This window comes from Urtica dioica, chromosome 1, assembly GCF_054948205.1.
Source record: "Urtica dioica subsp. dioica isolate 48M chromosome 1, U.dioica_male_clone48M_v1_H2, whole genome shotgun sequence".
In the NCBI taxonomy this organism is placed as follows: Eukaryota; Viridiplantae; Streptophyta; class Magnoliopsida; order Rosales; family Urticaceae; genus Urtica; species Urtica dioica.
In genome coordinates, this window is record NC_142756.1 from 58,521,525 (window position 1) to 58,544,923 (window position 23,399).

A 23,399-nucleotide genomic window follows, 5' to 3' on the forward strand; every position below is an offset into this window, starting at 1 on the left:
GTTAAATGCACTCGCTTTTGTTACGTAACTCAAACTTGTCAAGATGCTCTTGACTTTCATTATAATATAAAAATTAAATTTATAAATATTTATTTTTATATAAATCAATATGACTCTCTCTCTCTCTCTCTCATGAGTATTTTTTCACTTCTTCATTTCATTTCGTTGCTATTTTATGAGTGTTCTTTTTCGGTGACTTCTTTAACGGGCTTGAAGTTCTGGTTCTCTTTCATTTATTCTTTCTTTTAACAAAACCACAACTTTCATTAACAGGCCAAATCTGTCTCAATATCCAAGCTTGTCAGGAAAGTATTAAAATCCACTCCTTCTCCTCCTGATTTACGCGTAGTGCGATTCTTTAAAAAAAAACCAAAAAACAAATAGCCCATCATTTCTCTGGTTCGCGAATAAAGAAAGACGATAGATATTTGAGAAAGAGAAATGAAATGAGAAGGAAGTTGAAGGGGCGTGTGTATAGTGTAAAAGGGGGAGGAGGTTATCGATGAATTGAAGAAAAAAATTCAAAAATTGAGAGAATTAGCTACTTAGGGAAAATAGGGTAATAGTTAATGTCTTAAAAAAGTACAAGTTATAGAATGATAAATTATTTATTTTTATAGATTTTTAAAAAGTGGACTAAAATCACTCTTAATAAGCAATTTCCCTATGATTATCACGGAATTTGGGTTAATGATCATGCAAAAATGATATAATCTTCGTGGCCGTCCACGGAAAATATGCAATAGCTGCATTTAAGTAAAAATCAATGAAAGGAAATCAGATGCAGCACTTCAAAAATGAAAATATAATTATTTTGTAAGAATAAAAAAAAGAATTATATAAATGAAATAATAAAGGAAAAATCGTACAAAATAGCCATTTGAAACTTATCGATTTAGTAAAATAGACAAAGTTTTAACTTTTCAGCAAAATAGCCAAATTTCTATTTTCAAAATTTTTATGACAGTCAGAATTAAAATATTTGACGATTATTATAAGCAATTTATCACTTTAAAAAAAAAAATCTTGGGGTCAAAATTTTTTTTTGAAACCATATTGCTGCACATTTTGGCTATTTCACTCAATTAAGACAAACCTTGGTTATTTTGCAAATTCATAACTTTAAAATAAAATAAAAGTGACCGTACGACGAGTCGTTTTTTAAGAAGACCCAAGTCCGGAAACGATTGTAGTTTTTCTGCAAGTCATTGCCAACAACACGCCCAGAGGAGGAAAAAAAAAAAAAAAAAAAAAAAAAAGTGGATATGGATATCATATCTATTTAGCCTCTTTTCTTCTCCATTCTATTCTATGCCAGTTTCTCCCAAATCAACATAAACAGCCAAAACCAAATCATAAACAACTGTTCCGTTTGGTTTCTGTGTAAGGGTTCGCTTTCTTCTTTCCCAATCAGGTAACTATCTTATCTCAAGAACCGTTCAGAAAGGGGCTCGCTTTAGCTCCAACTAAACCACTCTCTAATTGAAATGAGTCAAACCCAGTTAATCTGTAGCTTTGCTCATTAGCGTTAGAGACATGGCTTGTTTTTCTGTAGCTTACAACAATGGACTCTTGCTTGCCCATCACAACAAGTTGGGATTTTTCGGTGGCAAAGCTAAGGCCTTCAAAAGATGTGAGCTCTTTAGTGGGAAAAGTTCACTTCCATTTAGTTCCATCAGATGCATTAGGTTTTACAACTCTCAAAGTGGGTTTAAGCGAATTGGGTTTTGTGGCTGTCTGAAATTGCATAACGGATTGGCTTGTGAGGAGGATGAAATCGATAGTAATAGAAACAATAGTAAACCAGTTGATAGGCAAGTCTATTTGGGGAAAAGAGGAGTGAGAAGGCGATTCTCGCTGAGGCTTCGTCCGAGGTTGCGGTTGCTGAGTATAAGAATGAAAAGAGTATCGATTGGGTCGGTCCTAAACCATGTGGGGGCGTTCTTAAGGAAGAACATAAGAAGAGTCATGCTTTCGGGTTCCGTCTCGGTCGCTTTGGGAATGTGCTTTCTCTTGCTGAAACTCACCTCGTTTCCGTCCCCGAAACTCGTTCCGTACTCGGACCTGATTGCGAACCTCCAAAACCGGGAAGTCACAAGCGTGCTCCTGGAAGAAGGGTCTCGGCGTATATACTACAACACAAACACTCGGGACGAAGAAGAGACGACCGCAGCAGAAACAAAGAAGCGAGTTTCAGCGCCGGAGTGGCAATATGCGGCGAGGAAAGTGGACCACGACGAGAAGTTCCTTCTGAGGCTGATGAGGGAGACGGGGACCACGTACAGGTCGGCTCCTCAGTCGGCGTTGATGGCGATGAGGAGTACTTTGATAACGGTGATCACTCTGTGGATCCCGTTGATTCCGCTGATGTGGCTGCTATACCGCCAGCTGTACGCGGCCAACAGCCCGGCGAAGAAGCGGAAAGGGGACGTGGAGATGGTGGGGTTCGACGACGTTGAAGGGGTGGACACCGCAAAAGTGGAGCTGATGGAGGTGAGCAGAGAGAGAGAGAGAGAGAGTTGAGTGTAACGATGTGAACGACAATGTGTAATGAGTTTTTTTTGTTTTTGGTAGATAGTGGGGTGCCTGCGAGGAGGCATAAAGTATGAGAAGTTGGGAGCGAAGTTGGCTCGGGGAGTGCTGCTGGTGGGGCCGCCGGGGACGGGGAAGACGCTGCTGGCGCGGGCGGTGGCGGGGGAGGCGGGGGTGCCCTTCTTCTCGGTGTCGGCCAGCGAGTTCGTTGAGATGTTTGTGGGCAGAGGTGCCGCCCGCATCAGAGACCTCTTCGCCGTCGCCAGGAAGGCCTCCCCTTCCATCATCTTCATCGACGAACTCGACGCCGTCGGCGGCAAGCGCGGCCGCAGCTTCAACGACGAACGCGACCAGACTTTGAACCAGGTAATGCCTCTCTCTCTCTCTCTTTGAACCTGGACACCACGGTTATAAAATATAGAGAAATTGCCTCATTTGTCACCAATTTCATAACATTTTCCCACTTTCCACCAAAACACTAATTTGTCCCAAAATGCCACCAAGATGTCAACATTGCTGACATCTCTGACAAATTTCCTTTTATTATTTAGTTATTGACGGAAATGGATGGATTCGAGACGGACACGAAGGTGGTGGTGATCGCGGCCACTAACCGACCAGAAGCATTGGACTCGGCTCTGTGCCGGCCGGGTCGTTTCTCGAGAAAAGTGGTCGTCGGAGAACCCGACGAGGACGGAAGGAGAAAGATCCTGGCTGTCCATTTCAGAGACGTCCCTCTAGAGGAAGACCCGAAATTGATGTGCCAATTGGTCGCTTCTCTGACTCCGGGCTTCGTTGGAGCCGACCTCGCAAACATCGTTAACGAATCCGCCTTACTCGCCGCTCGTCGAGGTGGGATTTTCGGTCTATAAACAGATGACTTACAATCCAAGTAGAACCACATGACATTGTTTGCGGTGCTTTTTTGTTTCAGGTGGCGAGAATGTGAATCGAGACGATATAATGGAAGCGGTGGAAAGGGCAAAGTTTGGGATTACTAATAAGCGGATAGGGGCTGCAGCGATAAGCAAGGAGCTCGGGAAACTGTTTCCGTGGATGCCTTCGCTTTATCGGAGAAATGACGACGGGCCTCAAGGCCCAATGGGATACCAAGCTCTCACATGAACAGACTAAATAGTGCATATACTATTCATTTTTTGTTTTTTCATTATTTATTTTGAAATTTACATGAGAATGCCATGAGTATTAATCAGGATCAGTGTCACTTGAAGTTCCAAGGTTTTTTGGTTTTTTGGTTGAAGACATGAATGAAGGAGTATACTAGATCAATTGGAGTCGCGGATTGCGACAGATCTTTTGAGCATCGCTATTTGCTTATTGCTGTGGAATTTTTTGTAAAAGAGACAAATATATATATATATATAAAGTAAAACTAGATTTTGACATAAGGATGTATCAATAACTCTTTAATCCATAAAAATCAATTAAAAATGAATAGCTAGTCAACATTATTATTATTATTATTATTATTATTATTATTATTATTATTATTATTATTATTATTACGTTTATTATGATTATATGTATATTAGAAAAGTAGGGTTTACTGTTCACGTGAACACACATACATTTTTAACGGTTCATGCTAAAGAAAAAGGACATTTTTGTCCCTAAATATTAAAAAAAATGGAAAAGCTAAAGTAAAATGTCATTTTAGTCCTTAAGTTATATTACATTTAAAATGTTTGCCGTCAGATATTTGTAAGCATAATTTAGACAATCTTAAATAGCCAATATCTTAGAATTATATGATTTTTTTACAAAACATTAGAGATTAAGAAAGCCTACATCGATCCATGACGAGAGCGACAGCGGTGACAGAATTATCGGAATTGATTTATCTCTCTTGACCCTTTAGACTTAAGAGCTTTCTTTTGATGACAGAGAAAAACAACGTAATGGATTGAGAGAAGACCAATTCTTAAGGTTAGCTTTTATATAGACTCACTATTATGATACAATAGGAAATTAACTTTTATTTATCAACCAGTAGAATTTATCTTATTTATTATTAAACTCTAACTGATAATACACTTAGGCCACATTATTTCTCACGTACAAAGCTCATTAATGAGCTTCAAGAATATACGGGCTAACATTCTCCCACTTGGCCCATGTGTCATACCGTATAGCTTAATAACTAACATAAGTGCACATATCATAAGATAAATCCATCATTATATCGTTTACATCATAAAGTCTCTATTAAGCATGAAAACTAATAAGGATCATAGCGGTTGTACGTCAGTTTGTCGACATAGTCTCTTCCATGTATCACAATATTAGATTTACACTTAACATTTGAAGCTAATTCAGTTAGATAGCCCTTTTAAGGCTGTTATACCCTAATGTTAATAGGTAAAACGCTGTGATGATTATTACGTATGTACTCATACAATAAAATCAACGATTAAGGAAAGTTGGTAAAGTAAAGCTAATGACATAGGACAGTGATAATTATATCTAGTATATAATTATAGCCAGCCTGGGATTTGGAGTTTAAATTCTTGTCATGGAGTCACCTTAAACATCTCATATTTTCATATCCAATCCATATGGTAGCTCCACTTAGAGCGATAAGAAATTGAGAATATTGCTGAACAAATGTTTTTCGACATATGAGACCAACAAATATTTGACATAGAATTTCGAAATGAAAGATCTTGGTGAAGCTTATTTTGTATTAGGAATCCAGATACGTAGAGATCATTCTCAAGGTATTCTTGGATTATCACAAAAAAGGCTATATAGATAAAATCTCGAGTATATTCGGCATGAAAGTTTGTAATCCAGGAGATATGCCCGTAGCAAAAATAGCCAAAACTAGCAATGCCCTAAGTATGATCTTGAAAGAAATGAGATGCAAAAGATTCCATATGCCTTGGTCGTTCGGAGTCTGATGTATGCATAATTTTATACCGGCCTGGATATAACATTTATAGTGGGTGTTTTAGGCAGATATATGAGTAATCCATGCACGCTACATTAGAAGGCGGCAAAGCGTGTCATGCACTACTTGAGGAGAAAAAAGGACTACGTGTTGACGGATCGGAGATCAGACACTTTGGAGACCATTGGATACTCTGACTCCGACGCTCCACGCCAGGTTACATTTTCATGTTGGTTGGAGGAGGTATTTCTTTGAAGTTTACTAAATAGACGCAGGTAGCTTCTTCAACCATGATTACGGAGTTCATAGCTAGTTTCAAGACATCCAACCATTGGATATGGCTGCGAAATTTTTTCATGAGACTTCGTCTGGTAGATGGCATCGGCCGGCCATTGAAGATCTATGTGACAATAAATCTGCAGTGCTTTACTCCAAGAACAACATGAATTCAATGAAATCCAAGTTTGTTGACATCAAGAAATTACTCCCTAAATTTGATGTGCTCTCTCAAATGGGTAAGAGAACGACTATTTTCTTATATGGCGTAATTTCACAACACCACCCACTAGTACAAAATAGTGCATCAGGTGTGACAAAAGTCGCACCTGAAAGCACCATAGTCGCACCTGAAAGTATCATCAGGTGCGACTTTCGATGCGACAAAGTCGCATCTGAAAGTCCGTACCTGATGCTTTTAAGTGCGACAAGTCGCACCTGAAAGTCATCACTATCAGGTGCGACAGTTTAGGTGCGACTTCTCGCACCAAAATTCGCACCTAAATATACTCCAAAATAAGATATTAAAGCGGGATATATACTATCAGATGCGACTAGTCGCATCTGATACCTTCGCGGGAAAAGTATCAGATGCGACTAGTCACATCTGATAGTAATTCCCCGCCTAATATTTTGGCGGGTTACAGTACAATCAGATGCGACTAGTCGCATCTGATACTTTTCCCGCGAAGGTATCAGATGCGACTAGTCGCACCTGATTGTCTGTAGTTTTTTTTTTAATGTTGATTTTAATAAAATCAGCCTATATTAAATAAAAATGCTGATAATTAAATAATTTTTTTTGTTAAATTAAATAAATAAATTTAATAATAATTATTATATAATATCAATTAGAATAATTATATAAATAATTTAATAGGAATTCTAATATTAAATTCATAAAATTTGATAATTTACGTTCAATAAATTAAAAAAATTACAATCTATTCATTTTCTTTCCCTTTTTCACTCGAAGTCTTCCAATTCTGGAATGCACGGCCTCCTCTTCCGCCAGATATTCATCATGCGCCTTGGCGTCCTGGTGCGCTGCCGCTCGAACGATGTCGCTGAAATTCTACCGAATCTGGCGTCTGAGCATTTGGCATTGAAGCGGATGGCAGCGTCTGAACATTCGGCATTGAAGCGGAGGGCGGCGTCTGAACATTCGGCATTGAAGCTGATGGCGGCGTCGTCCCAGGGTGCAGCATCGCGGGGGATGTCTGCATGTGAGACGGATGCTGATGTGTGTAGGCAAAGAACTGTCGCTGAAACGCCTCCATCTGAGCTTGTTGCTCACGCCTCATCTCTTCCATTGCAGCCTGTTGTGCGGCCAACGCTGCTTGTAGCTCGCTAACCACTGGATCTGGAACGCGCCTCGATGAAGAACCTGAGGACGAGCTGTCGTCCTGAGCCTGAGCCAAGAGATACGAGGATCTCGGGATGGAGGGACCTATCCAGACATACCAATCTCGACGTTGCCCGAGAACACTATCCATCGCGTACTGCTCCACCTGGTCTATGTCAAACGTTTGGCCTGACTCCGCTGCTTGTCGCTGAATATCCTCGACTTGAGTCATAATTCGTGCCTTCAAACATATGTTAAAAAAATTATTAAGATTATCAAAACTTGATTATTAAGTAATTAACACAAGTAACTTACAAATGCTTGTTGCGCCCAATCTGTCGTCCAATTGCCTTGATCATCTTGATGTTTTTTCTCCTACGTGTTTAACGCCGAGGCCAAAGTCCCATCTTCCCTACTCTGTAGTTCTTATGAAAATATGAGTAATGTATTTATTGCAAAAAAAATATTACAAAATTAGAATAAACTTACGTTCAAATGTCGATGAGCCAAGAAAGAAATCGACCCTTGTGTGGACTTCGTTTTCTTGTTCTTTGACTTGTCCCTGTTGCGAGTAGACTTTTTCTGCACATATTAAATTGCGTTATAATTCGATTTCATAGAAGATAACATAATTTTTTTGAATTATACATTACCTTCCAATCGTCAGTTGCGAACTCCTCTATCACCTTCTCCCAATCGTCTTTTTGATATCCTTTTGGGATTTCTTTCTTGGCGACATTCATTTGCCCACAACATTTGCCTAAGAAAGTCCCTGATAATCTAGACTTTTGGTTGCGCCTCATTCGCTTTGCATCGCGAATGATAGTCTGGTCAATCTGATGACGAAAGCAATCCGCCGGAAGCAGCTCCTCGGTCTCATCATCCTTGTACACGAAAGTGTACTCGAAATGAAGTGCGCTCAGAATATTGCCCAACATCTGGGGCGTCACTTCGTTCCAATAACGAAGTGTGACCGGGATATGGACTTTCACCAAAGCGCCGACGCGGTTGTTGAATACTCCTACCTTTTTTATTGTTTTCCTTACGTCCTGCTAGAAGGTTTGGTTGATTGGGTCATACCTAACAACTTTCGCATCGGGTACCCCAAGCGTTGCTTTTGCCGAAGTAGAGCCGGTTGTTGGTCCCCTTGTTTTCTTAGGACCTTGGGAACCCGGTGTCTCTAGCGGAGACTCATCTCCACCTGCTCCTGAACGGTGTAGCGGAGACTCATCTCCACCTACATCTGACATCCTGTAAGATGTGAACAACATTAGTAAATAAATATTAGTTTTCTGTTAAAAAAAAACGTGGACGGCACCATGGATTTTATTATTAACAAACCTCACATATGGCGGAGGAAAACCGTGGTTACATACTATTAGTAAATAAACATACAAAAAAGATATTACTCATTCATCGTCATCTATGCATATAATGTTAATATCATCTTCTATATCGACATCAACATCTTCTCCCTCAAAAACGACCCGTCTCTCATTTTCCTCATCGTCAACGACAGTCACTAACTCAGCTTCATCGGTTTCGTGTCGATGATTCAAACGCTCGATGTTTGACAACTCTATAGTCAATGGGATCGAGGCTGAGTTGGAGGGGTCAACTTCAGGAATGTCCTAAATCCCTCGATGATTGCATTCCTGGACGATTTCCCAGTCGCCGCCTTTAACAAGATCTTCGATGTAAAAAACTTGTTTGACTTGAGTCGCGAGTACGTACGGCTCCTCTTTAAACCACTGTTTCGAAGTATAAGAGAGATTATGAAAGAGTTATTGATAAAGGACGACGGAGAACAAAATGAAAGAGAGATTATGAATTCTATGTTATTTTGAGCTCGGATTGAATAAGTTGGGAGTTTTTAGACTAATTAATTCGAAACTCTACCGAAATTTCGGCAGAGTTTCCCCTATTATACTGACAAACCAAAAACCTGCAAAATTATTTAAAAACATACACAAACCATCCAGAACTATCCTATAAATTAGCTCAAACCTAAACCGAACCTCCGTGGTTCGATCACAACATTTATAAATGAAAAATCGAAATAAACAAAATATCACAAACTATAAAAACATGTCACAAACTATCAAAGCATGTCACAAAACTATTTTTCTTATTTAAATTACAATTTCATTACATGTTAAATCAACTACACAAACTTATCACAAATTAATTAACTAATTATAAACTAAGCAACATAAATGTAATTATTAAACTAATTACAATTTCTAGGTAATAATTTACTTTCAATTAATCTAAATTAATTAAAAGGAAAAAATTTAAAAATGTCACAAACTATATATCAAAACATGTCAAAAAAACAATTAAAACTTAATTTTTACCTAATATAAACTAATCACATTATTAAACATGTGAAATTATCATATTAATACTAACTAATTTACAATCAATTTAAACTTTTAACCTAAACTAATAGCATTATTAAAATTAACCAAATTACTAAACATGTTAAATTAATTATCAAATTAATACTAATTAAGTTACACATTAAATTAAACTAATCCAATTAAAATTACTTAACACAATATATAATACTAGAATTAGTAACACATATAAACTAAACATATATGCAATATACAAACACACACATATATATATATATACATATATTATTACACATATATTCATATATGAACTAGTAATATATATATGTATATATACTTAAACAGGAAAAAAAATAAAAACACTAACCTTGCGTCGGAGATTCAGCAGAGACGGTGAGGTCCGGTGGCTGAGGCGCTGTCGGAGATGGAGCAGGGACGGCGGAGATGGTGAGGTCCGGTGGCGGAGCTGGACAAAACAGAGCAAAATTGTCGTGAGAGAAAGAGAGAGCCAGAGATAGAGTGAGAGAGAAAGATAACCTGGAGGCCGGAGCAGGGACGGTGGCAGTGGTGACTGGCGAGGTCCGGTGGCCGGATGAGGCGGAGGTCCGGTGGCCCGGTACGAGGCAGAGGACCAGAGACGCACGGAGGACCGAATGTGTACGAGGCTGTGAGGCGGGTACGGGTACGTGGTGTGGTGGTCGGCGAAGGAAGAGGCCGAGAAGAGAGGGACGGAGGAGAGCTGGGTGGACGGAGGAGAGGGTGGTCGGAGAAGGGAAGTTAGCAGAGAGGGAGAGTGAAAAAATGGTGTTTGAACGGCTGGAGAAGAAAGGATCGCGACCTGGGTTTTTAAACAAACCCTAATCATCAGGTGCGACTTAATCGCACCTGGTAACTCTTCAGGTGCGACTTGTCGCACCGGATTATAATTAAAAAAAATAAAAATTTCATTCGCCACGTCAGATTAATGAAATAAAAGAGGGGGAGATGAGGCCCGCCTAAAAATTTAAAACTATCTGATGAGACAACGTCGCACCTGAAAGTTTCAACATATTTTCAGGTGCGACTAGTCGCATCGGATTGTCAAAATCAAAAGCCAATTTGAACGAATTTTTTCGGCTTCTGATTGACTATCCGATGCGACTAGTCGCATCTAAAAGTTATTTAGATGCGACTAGTCGCATCTGATAGTCTTGCGCATCAAAAAATCAATTTTGTAGTAGTGACCGGTCAACAGTCATGAAATTACGCTTCCACTCACGCTCGACGCGAATGGATTCCAGTTTGTTTATAAACTTTGATAATCTAACATGTGTTTGATATGGGATATTGTTTAGTACATATTTATTATTATTTGGATCTTGAATAATAAATCTAACACCTCTTATTTTAAAATTTTCTAGGGAATGGTGTCTCTAGGTCGAAGGGAGTCACAGAGCTAACGCTTCTCAAGAGTGGTGAATCGTTCTCCACTAGAATGGTAGCTCCATTAGTTTGGATTTTGAGTGTCGAAGAATTTGATGATTTGCATAGATGACACCAAACAGTTGAGGTGAGAATCAACTGGCCAATTAGTTACAAATTTTGGTAAAACCCAAGTCATGTTTTTTGAGAAGTTGGGCATCAAATTCTTGTCTATAAAATCCGATTTAGATCACGTAATGATTAAATATTATGAAATGTACTAAATTCAGTAGAAAATACTTCTAGGAGAATAAAATTTAAAGTAAATGATATTTGCATATTATTAAGAATATCGAGCTTAACTATGGAGAGACTGATCGACCATAAAGATGGGATCAATAAGAGAATTTTTTATGGATTTTTTAGCTATACATGTCGATATTTATAAAATGCTTGCAAATTAATCTATCCTGGATCTCGCGGTCAAAATCTCTTCTATCATTATGATTATGACCGATTCTATAATGTGTCACGTAATGCCAGTAATTAAGATGCTCTTTCAAAGAGTTCTTCACGCACTTTTCCTTTCAAAGATGGGTCATGCCCAAAAGATCCTTCTTAAGTCTCGTCATTGAATACGGATCTTCTCTGGATTGGTTGGGCCCGCCTTTATTTCAAGGCTGTTTTTTTTCCTTCCCTCGGTGGATGTTGATCGATTCAATATTTTTGGCATGGACTATTAAGACTAGTACTTGTTTGTTTGTTTTTTTTTTTTTTTTTGTTATTTTTTTAATACATGAAAGTGAAATGAAATGCAGAGGTAAGTATTGGCTCTTAAGTTCATTATTCATATCTCTTAAGTTCAGGAGTCTATTACTGTCATTGCATTCCTTGGTGATTACATTCATTGTTTTTTTTCTGAGTTATTGCTTTGTTGGTCACTTAGCCTAGCTTTGTTGGTATTTGTTCAGTATATACAAAGTATTTTTCATAGATATATATATATAACTATAAATATTATAGATATACATGTCTACAATTACAAAAATATATTTATCGAAATTGTAGGCAAATACGTCTACAATTACAAAAATTTATTTATCGAAATTGTAGACATACATGTCTACAAATACAGAAATTATAGGTATACATGTTTATAAATCTTTTATTTGTGGACACACATGTCTACAACTACAAAAAAATATTAGACATGTACGTCTAAATTTTTTATAAAATTGTAATACATGGCGACATTAACATAAAATTGTAATACATGTCTACAATAACATAAAATTGATACGAGCTAAAAAAACATTTCATCCAATACAAAAATAAAAGAATCCATTTTCATATGAAAACATCTTAAAAAGTGGGGGAGGTGTCGCAGGCGGCAGGGTCGAGGAGGTTGGAGAAGTTGAGGTGCGTCGATGGTCCGCTGAGGTAGATATGATAGAAAGAGAATCGAGACAAAGTGAGAGAAATGGGAAAAAAGGAAAAACATGAGAAGAAATTGAATTTAAATGGTAAGATGAACAGTGCACATTTGACATGCTAATAGAAGTGTCCAAAATTATAGTTTGGTTGATTTTGGTAAAAAAAACATTGAGACGACGAATGTGTCCAAATCCCCCAATAATAACAATGCTGAAAATTTGATCCTCATATAATATGACTAAAAGAAATCTTTTTTAACCTGATCATAATGCTTGCCATGTCTAATTTCAGGATGAGAACACATTGTTCCCAAGCCTTCCTCTACGCATATAGTATGGATGAACTCAAACCTAGGATCACTAAAGAAGAACCGCTGGGATCATAGAATACATAGGAGGCGATCCGCTTTTGGTGAGGCGAAAAGCAATCGCTCATGTGCAGGACAAAATCTAGATGAGGATCGCCACGAGTCACAATTTTGGGGGCGTAACATAATCATCATTAAACTCAACTGTAAAAGACGTTATTAATTGTAATTGATGTATAATGGAAAAAATATATGGATTAACGGTGGAACAAAATATATGTGTGTAGAAATGGAGAGAACTAAGTCAAATTCCTAGACAAATTAAGCTAAACGACACATAAAAAACGACAATTCCAAATCAGTTTATGATTTTCTATGAATTTTAAAGAAAGAAAAAAAAAAACGGATGATCTCGATCTCGGATGGTCAAAAGGGTAATTTGAGAAGATAATATAAATTGACTATTTTGTGAATTAAATGAATGTTTGGCTATAATTATAATTCATTTCCGGAAAGAGACTAATTATATACAAATCTCATATTCAAATTGCCTATTTTATAAAGATTTTTAAAATATTGGCTATTTTAATGGGTTGGTTTGTTTGATTATTATTCTTTATAAACTGCTCTAAATTATTTATAAAAAAAATAAAAATGATTATTGTAAAATAAGTAAATTAAAAATGATTCTGTAAGTCGGTGTCCTATTTCTGTTAGGAGTAGTAGTATAATATTGAATCCTACTAGTTTTAATGCTTTTCGGGAAAGTATAAATACTCGTCTTTTAGTATAGTCGTCGTTATTAGATTTCTATTTTCAAGAAAGGTTATAACGAGAGCTTACGCTGCTGCTCAATCCCGTTTACAGAATCAACGAACTCCGAAATCAATCAGACGCAAGTGAAACACAGGATGCCGTCGTTCACGTTGTCAACTGAAGGCTACGGTTGCGTCATTAAACTCCAAACAACAACGGGAACCTCCGGCGGAGCCCAAAACCTAACTGTCAGCCTCACCGGAAGATATCACGAAGCCTCGGCACACGGCCGCCGGATCTCAGCGCCGCCGCGCGTGGTGTCGGGGAAGGAGTTCTTCGACGGCGGCGACGAGATCGTCCGAAGAGTCCTGACCGACATCGGAGTGGCAGGGCCGCCGCCGGCGCTGGTGGAGTCGTTGGCGTTGCTACTTTCGAAGGCGTCCACGTGGATCTCGGCGGAGGCAGCGAATGCCGAGACGCTGAGTGTCCACTTAATCGTCGCAGCTCAAACCTCTTTCCCCAGAGAGGCCCGCTATTCGGCAGCACGCACCGTGAACCAGGCCTTGGCTTCAGCCACGGCTCGGAGGGACAGCAACAACGCGGCCTTTGAAGGTCTTCAAGAGATGGACAACAGCGAAGAGCGCGATCTGGGAATGTGCTGTATTTGTAGGGACAGCTTCAACGACGATTCAGAAGATGGTTGTGATCGCCATCGTACGGTCGTAAAGATGCCGTGCGAGCATTATTATCACAGAGATTGCATAGTTCGGTGGTTGAAGACCAGTCACCTCTGCCCATTGTGCCGTAAGGCGATGCCTATCTCATCTTCGCATCTCAGCAACAATCTCTGACTCGCTATTCAGACGGAAAAACAATCATCAACCTCTTATTCTTTTAATTTTTTTTTTTTTTTGTAATGTATCCGATGTTCCAAACAGATACAGTTAGACTTAATCCATCAACTTATTGTTTAGACCACCTTAATCTTACAGCTCCAGTTGATCTTTATATGCAAATACTCAACACTCAAATTCAGATTTTATTATTATTATTATTATTATTATTTTGTTTTTATCATTTTCTTCATAGCGGTGCCAATTGAACTTACGACCTCCATTTAAAATTTGAAACTTGTGTGGAACTACCACCAGTCAAGCTAGGTTCCACCGTACATGACAATTTAAACCACATATATCACGGAGTAAATGGTTGCTTAACTTTTTTTTTTTTTTGCACATCTATATTATCCTAATATTTCAATTTAATGACAATTGGCCCTACTCTATAAATTTCCTTGAGATAATCCCAACCCATGAATTAAGGTTAGAGGCGAAATTTTCACTAAACAAAAAGATTATTAACAAAAAATAAAGAGCATAAGATCCAAATTAACAATGGATTAGAAGGCTATGAATCATTGTCAGAATTAAGCTCAATAAATTAAACTCGTAAATAATATGCGACCATTTTTAATTTATAACTCCAATTATGCTAGTGTTTTATTAAACAATATTGAAAATTTGTATCTCATATTTTATGTAATATTTATTAGGGTTATATAGCTAAATAGCCTCCCTTATTTAGATAGATTTGGATTTGGCCAACATTCTGTTAATTTCGGGTTGATAGTCAGCCCAATTTATTTACACGTTGTAAAAATACCAAAAACCCCTAATCTGTTCCCGCCCACTACATTACAGAAATAAATTCATATAAATCAATATATTATGATAATAATTACAGCGGTTATTGATGAACATCATAAAGATCCGTAATTAATACCATTGATTCACACAATCTTCTCTCTCTCACGCTATTTTCTCTCTCACACAAACAGAAATGTCAAACATCGTCTTCTTCTCCTTCTTCTCTTCTGCGCGCGGCCACCAGCACCAGCCCAAGCCCGAGCTTCTCTTCCTCGCGCGCGCCATCCCGCTGAGACCGAGCACCGCCATCTTCTTCTCCTTCTTCTCTTCTGCGCGCGGCCACCAGCACCAACCCTGGTTTGAAGATTGATTTGGGGGTTTCCACTACGATTCGGAGAAATAAAAGATTGGAAAAAATGGATGAACGCTCTGGTTTTTAGATCCAATAAGAATTTTTTTTTTTTTTTGTGCGTGTTTGAGTTGTAAATAAGAGTCATGTAAATTATAAATTGTAAATTGATTCATTTATATGTAAATTGATGTCATGTTAAATATACTGGTTCATTTACAATCTGCAGAAAAGTCTGTTTTTGCTTCTAACAATCAAATTTGTGAGTAAAATACACGGTATTTACTGGAATCCTGTTAATAGACAGTAAATACAAAACTTATTTACAGTTTATTTGTATTGTAAATAAGCTGACAAATCAATTAACATCAGATAACGTGAAAAATTATGCGAACAGAGATCCTTACTAGATTCAATGAGCAAAAATAAGTGTAGTTTTTAGAATTTTTTAATGCAGAAACATGCTAATAATCAAACTGTTTTGGCGGGCAAAAAATTCAAAAATCGAGGATGATTCGCTGATTTGAATCACCTAATATTCAGTAAATAAAAGAAAATATTTACTGATTATATTCCATAATTAATAGCCACTAAAATAGAAACAAACTTGACTGAAGCAATTTAATCCGAAATTAAAAAAATACAGCGTCATAACCATTAATGCCGATTTTAATGGTACAAAATATAACTACTTTCCCATTTAGTTTATTTTTAAATTTAAAAAAAAAAACTGCCTCAAATATAATGCAGGCCGATAATTAATAAGGGCAAATGAGTAAAAAAAAATGCAGTTAATATCATGCCACGTAGGCGTATTGGCTATTTACAAATAATTAACCAAATGTTGGCTAAAACGCAATTGCCATGGTTTATAAGGCTTATGTTGCCAATTTTTTGTATTTATTATGATGTTACTGAAAAGTTGTATAACACAAGCTACTTTACCAAATTAACGAATGAAGGTAAAACCAGTAAATAAAGACACATGGGTACGGATAGATAGGTCTTAGCAACACGCATATAGATACCGGTTCATATCTAAAAAAAAGTGTTCATTGGACAAGTTTATTCATGATAATATGAACTATAGTATTAACGATAACAAGAACTAAACCAGCATTGCATCTGCCGGCCGTAGTACGGGGCAGATTCTTGCAGTTAGCAACACGCATATAGAACCGGGTCTGGAAGATGAGTTAGAGTTATAAGACAATGTTGTTTGAGTTAAAATGGCTGTTATCAATAAGATGAGTTAGCTAGTCTAAGAGGTTATTTATCCACTTTTTCATATCTATCAACAAACAGTGAATTCATGATTGAGCGGAGTATTAATACGCACATAGAACCGGTCAGGATCAAGTTTATAACATAATTGATGATAGAAATAGAGCTGTCTTATGGCATAAAAGAAACTGAGTTATTACAGAAGATTATCTATTAAACAAATAGAACAGTGTTTATCTACCTTAGTACGGGGTCTTAAAGGTATTAATGTCAATAGATGGGGAAATGCTCATATAGAAACAAGAACTAGCAATAAACTCGAACTAACATGAATACAATACTTCTTGTACGGTGCATTCCCTCGCGTCTAAGCTCCATCTAATGAATCAATTTGTTCAATCCAGTGAGAGAATTTCTCTGAATCCGATTCCTCTACCTCAGGTCATGGAGCATCTTCCATTGATACCTATCTTTCGATCAAACATTAAAATCTGATAACGTCAACGACGACATCTGGTGTTTCACTTGCGTCTGATTGATTTCTGAGTTTGTTGATTCTGTAAACAGGATTGAACAGCAGCGTGAACTCTCGTTATAACCTTTCTTGATAGTAGAAAGAGAAATCTAATAAATAAATGACGACGACTATACTACAAGACGAGTATTTATACTTTCCCGAAAAGCATTAAAACTAGAAGGATTTAATCTTATAATACTCCTCCTCATAGAGATAGGACACCGACTTACAAAATCATTTCTAATTTACTTATTTTACAAAAATAAGGATTTTAATTTGTACATAGTATGCGAGTAATGGAGTATCTCATGATCGATAGCATACAGTCCTCTATGATAGTATGGTCCCTCTCTCTCTCTGATACCTCTCTGAAAGTATGAGTCTAGGCTCAATCTCATTGAATCAATCCGCTCAATTCCTCATACGAGGTTTGTACGAGAGGCGCTAATCGAAGAGAGAGGATACGAGAGGTATCAAAGCGTAGATACTGCTATCTTTATTATTGATGCCATCGAATTCATATCAGTTAAGTTATATGTAGTTATATATGAATGAGTATTTGAGAGCTATTAATGACATCAAGCAACTTGTTGGTCTGAAATTATGATCACAGTATAAATTATGTATCTACTTATAGTTTTTTTTGCCCCTTCTCGGTATTTCTCCCATTGAGTGGAACAACATTAAGTCATAGTCATGAACTCATTATTGAATGATTCCTCATAGGCAAGTCAATGCTTTCTAATCTCTAATGATCTCTAATGCAGCTTAATGGGAGTCTCTTGATTGAATTCATGAATTCCTTATTGTATAGGAAATGGTTGTCTATTTGTCTTAAATTTAAGAAGAAGATAGGGCAACGTAAAAACTTATCTCGCATACTTGAAGATATTAAGAATGGCGTGATGAGACTTCGAAAAAAAGATGGAAGCTAGATAATAAAGGAAATATCTTATTTCCTTTTAAATATTATTATCTCAAAATTAGAGAGAATAAATGACAATAATTTTTTTCCTTTTATATATTATTCTGTTCTAATATTCACGAGAGAGAATAAAGGACAATATCTTATTTCCTTTTAAATATTATTCTCTCTAAATATTCATGAGAAAAAATAAAGGATAATATTTTATTTTCTTTTAAATATTTTTCTCTCTCCTCTATTTAAACAACTAAGGAAAAAATATTAGTAACTACCGATATATGAGGAATGAAATTTAAGACACATAGCCATGTGGGTTTGGCACAAATCCTTGTGCTCATAACCCTAAAATTCGACATCCTCATTTTGTGCAAGGTCCAATTGCTCAAGGCTCAATTATTTACTTGGTCCAGCAATAAACAAATAAGTAATTGATTAATTATTTACTTGATCAAACAATAAATAATTAATACTACCATAAATAAATATTGGGAAAATATCAACAGTATCCCCTGTGTCTAATCGAATTGCGAGATTTATCCCTTCGATTTTTAGAAATATCAGACATATCACTTCAGTTTAATATAAATGACATATACATCTCCTAAAAAATGTTATATTACAAATATCATTCTTTTCGCTTATTTTTTACAAAAAAAAAAAAAAAAAAAAATTGAACTCCCCAAAATATCTTTAATGAAATAATTTTTCATTTTCTATTTTATATACAAAAAAAATTAAATTAAAAATTTGTTTATAAAAAGTTAAGGATTTTTTTATAAAGAGAGTTTTTTATTTTTGGGAAAATATCAAGAGTATCCCTCGTGTTTAATAAAAATGCGATATTTATCCCATTTATTTCTAGAAATATTAGATATATCTCTTCAGTTTAATATAAATGACATATACCTCCCCTAAAAACGGTATATTACAAATATCACGTTTTTCGTTTATTTTTTACAAAAAAAGTAATTTGAACTCCCCAAAATACCCTTAATAGAATTAAAGAATACCCGGTAGTTAACTCAAAAAGTTTTTTGTTTTCTGTTTTCTAATTTTTGTAGTTGTATTGAAAAACTGTTTTGTAGTTGTTTTCAAAAAGTTGTTTGGTACAGTTTTCATTTTTGTTTTTGAGAAAGTGAAAAAACTGAAAAAAGTGTTTGGTATAGTTTTCATTTTTGTTTTTGAAAGAATGAAAAGAGAAGATGAGGAGAAAGAGGAGAGAAGAGAAGAATTTTTTTTTCAAAAACACCTTTTATTTGTTTTCAGTTTTCTTTACTTTTTTCCAAACAACTTCAAAATTTTTTGAAAATTTTTTCCGAAAACACTTTACCAAACATGTTTTCAATTTTTGTTTTCAATTTTTTCAACTCAAAAACTAAAAAACAGTTTTTGAGTTGCTTACCAAACATGCTAACTTTTTAGAAAGAAATTTTTTAAATTAATTTTTTTGTATATAGAATACAAAAAAAAAATATTTCATTAAGGGTATTTTTGGGAGTTCAAATTAATTTTTTGTAAAAAATAAACGAAAAATGGTGATATTTGTAATATAACATTTTTTTAGGGGAGATATATGTCATTTATATTAAATTGAAGATATATGTATGATATTTCTAGAAATCGAATGAATAAATCTCGCATTTCGATTAAACACGAGGGATACTCTTGATATTTTCCCATAAATAATTAGATATGCAAATACCTATATTTCAGAATTGATGCTATCAATCACAATTACAACTTGTGAGATTATAATAATGAAACACATTATTATTAGTGGTTCTTTATTCGTCTTATCGAAGCGGAATTGGGGACTATGGACCCAGTAATAGAAGCTTAATAAATCCGATGAAAAGACGAAAAAGTCATTTCTCTTTTCCACATCAATTCGTCTAATCTTGGTCAGACTCCACCCAGATATGCCAAGACTAGAGGTATAATTGGGTTGGGTTAGTCGGTTTTTTCATGAGCTATAAACCCGAACCGCTACAATTAATTTTTTAGTTTTAAAATTCAAACCAATCTGATTGAAATGTAAAACCAAACCAAACCAACCCGAAAATAATCGGGTTGGTTTGGGTTGGTTTTTTCGGATTATAATTATCGAGAACTGACTTTATAACTCGAATGAAAATCATATACGTATATTAGATCTAAAAAAGTTTTGTCAAATAAAATCAAAATTTTACTTATCCTTAGAAAATTTACATTAAAATAAAATTTACTCATATTTTTAACTATCCAATTTTCATGTAATCACATATAATAAAGTATAATACTGAGTATTTTTTATTTAATTATAATATTATTAGAGATATTATTTAACAATAGTACATATAAAATATTTGCACTCTTAAAAAAATTAAAGAATTAACACTATCGGGTTGGTTTGGTTCAATCCAATTTTACGACTATAAAAAACAAAACCAACCCAAAACAATTGCGGTTTGGGTTGGTTACAACCCAAACTTCATCGGATTTTAATGGGGCGGTTTAAAAAAGAGTGCGGTTTCGTTTGGATGATCGGGTTGTTCGGTTTGGCGGTTTTGATGAACAACCCTAGCCAAGACTAAACACTCCTTTATACTATAATTATATTTACTCATCGTGACGAGTGTCCACTGATCTAGTCAGTACATGATCAAGATCCTTCAAGTTCAACCCGTATCGAGAAATGTCAATTAATCCGTTATACTTTTCTTGATACCCTAAGCATTAATGCTTCCCCAGCGACAGATTCTTCCGAACGTACATACTTCGGAAGTGCCGGTAATCTATCGGTTCTGGAATCAACCCTTAGGTGAGTGAACATTGACCTTCTTTCAAGAAGGCTGGATTCCGTATCTGTCAACCACTTACAACTCGAATCATGCTCCGAAACTCTCAAGACATAAGCTATGATTAGCATGATAGTAGCCTTTTAGTGAATGAGTCAAGAGTTCAGTAACATGATGCAGTGTCCATGATCACTTCAAGATTTAGATCAAGTCTCAATGTGACCAACATAGCGACCTCGGTTAGTGTGTCGTAACGGTACTTAAACGACACATCTACAACCAAAGTCTGTCCGGGTCGTATACTTACCACAAGTGTAGAATGCTCACACATCGTGATCACCTTTCACTAGTTTCCGCGTATATGACTTTAGATACAACTGTACAAGCATGTATCAGTCATCGACCATGTTTTAGCAACACCGCCCGAACTCAGGTGCCTAGCACGTGACCCAGTTTAATAGGGAGGCTATGGATGATAGTTGCTATTGATTCCGATATTCAGACCTCAATCCACTAATCATATGATGCTGATAAAGTATACCATTATTCTATTTAGTAATCATTTATTTATTATCTCCCGTGGACAAGAATTCCTAACAATCTCCCACTTTAACAGATATGATTGGGCATTTCCTTTTAATCATTTTATTCTTAGCCATGTCAAACAGATAGCTAGAAGTCTGACCACCCATCGTATGGAGTCTCACCTTGATCTATTTTGCCTCATCAACGCATTTCTCGTTTTAACATTCTTTAGTTCATGCTATTTTCCAAGTGATCCTTGACTTACCTTTATAAGGTCAAGTCAAGTCGGTCATTAGAAAATCAATCTACTATAGAACACATTAACACTTTGCATATAGTTAGATCATACACCAGACTTTTTATCTTCTTGATAATAAGTTCCATATCACAGGTCTACATCCATTTGACACCATCACTAGTTGCACCATAGCATGTTTCAATCTCATCACCACTAACCATAGTGTGATATCATTGAACATATTTTTAAGAACTTTTATTGACTTATTTCCATTACTTGTTTACCACATAGTTGATCCTTATTGGTCATGTTCATACACAGGACTCAATGTGTTGGAATTGATCTAGGGTTTAAGAAAAAGTTTAATGCTTCGGGTAAGCGGCGGAATTTAAAAATTTTCTTTTTGACAAGTAAAACGATTTTACTAACCTAGACAAAGAGCAAGTACACGTAAATAAAAACTATTATGAGCATATTAAATTTACTAACCTTTTTAGAAGCTTGAACGTTGAGAAGCTTTTGGAAGGTTCCAACGTTCGTCTCCCCTCGCAGCACGTCTCTCTTTTTTCCTCGGCAACTCGAGCAACCACGAAAGTTTCTATGATTAAATCACTCGAGAGGAATTAGTGAGTGGGCACTTTTAAACACGACGACTCGAGAATAAGTCTCAAAGTCGAAGAGCTAAAACCACTAGGTCAAATGAGGACCTAGGTGCCAAAACAAAAACGAAAAATAACTAGAGAGAGAGAGGAGTTTGGCCAAGTTCTAGAGAGAGAGTCTCTCAATCTCTTAAACTTAGGATGAATGAAATGAAGGGAATGAGGGCTCTATTTATAGGAGAGGTTTTACCTTCAATAAGGTAGTTTCCTCTTTTATTGAATATCACATATTCATGAGCAAATATTGCTCTCCTTCCCTTAGAGTCACACGGCCAAGAGTGCTTCTAGAAGCACTTGGATTTGTTTCCTCTTTTGTTTCCTTCCTTACTTGGCCGAATTCCCTAATGCATCTAGATGCAAATTTGTTTCCTTTTTTCTTTTGGCAAGTATCTTCATACATTGATGCACAAAATAATCTCTCTTTCACACTAGGGCTGCACGAAATTAGTCTCCCATTCTCTTGGGTTCGGACGGCCAAAAGGCTTCTAGAAAGTCTTTCTAGATTTTTCTTTACTTGTTCATGACAACATAAGAAAAGCCCATTAAGAATTTTCAAGTAAAAGTCTAGGAAATGAAATTAATCCACAAGGACAAATGACACATCATGGCCGAGTGATCTAGGTCATCATATGACCATGTCAAAAAAATTTATTGACATTTATTTCATGCTATGTCCAAAAAGACAAATTTACCCTTTTGACAATTTTCGTAAAACTTGTCTCGTTCTTGTTTTGACTTAGCTTCTAGTTTAACTATTCCTACTCGATGTGATTCGTGACACTGACCTCATGGATCCAAATGAACAAAGTTTGAGCTAAATACTTGGACTCAAAAGCTCACAAACCTTTTCCAAGTTTAGCTTAATGTCAACTGACTCCACTAAAGAGTTGACACTGAAAATCTCTCGGTTCAAATGAATTTATTTTCAAGAATTCAACGTAATTGTAATGAGTGGATCCACATAATATTATCAATGTTTACCCTTCATGAATATCATCAGCTAGTCGGGATTTACAAAATTACAGTTTTACCCTTCTAGTTGTTATTTCCTCAACTTCTTTGTCGCTTGTGAATAAGTTAGAAACAATGTATTGACGAGGAGCTAACAAGTCACATTGTTTCATCCAAAAGAGTCAGGACTCAATTTGGACACTGGCCAGTTCATTTATTCACATTCCAAGGAACAAAGCATGATGTGATATACATTGCATTTCAGC

General features: G+C 36.2%; 2 protein-coding genes across 2 annotated transcripts; both read left to right on the forward strand.

Annotated features, from left to right (window-relative positions):
* The first annotated feature begins 1,292 nt into the window (after window positions 1-1,292).
* On the forward strand, window positions 1,293-3,845 carry LOC149408240 (cell division protein ftsH). Its single transcript, XM_089616357.1, has 4 exons — window positions 1,293-2,493; window positions 2,575-2,898; window positions 3,084-3,384; window positions 3,467-3,845. Exons 1-4 carry the CDS (start codon window positions 1,537-1,539, stop codon window positions 3,655-3,657), a joined length of 1,773 nt encoding a protein of 590 aa, XP_089472483.1. The 5' UTR covers window positions 1,293-1,536; the 3' UTR covers window positions 3,658-3,845.
* A 9,632-nt stretch (window positions 3,846-13,477) lies between these two features.
* Window positions 13,478-14,173, forward strand: LOC149408241 (uncharacterized). Its single transcript, XM_089624590.1, has one exon. It carries the CDS (start codon window positions 13,478-13,480, stop codon window positions 14,171-14,173), a length of 696 nt encoding a protein of 231 aa, XP_089480716.1.
* The last annotated feature ends 9,226 nt before the right edge of the window (window positions 14,174-23,399 follow it).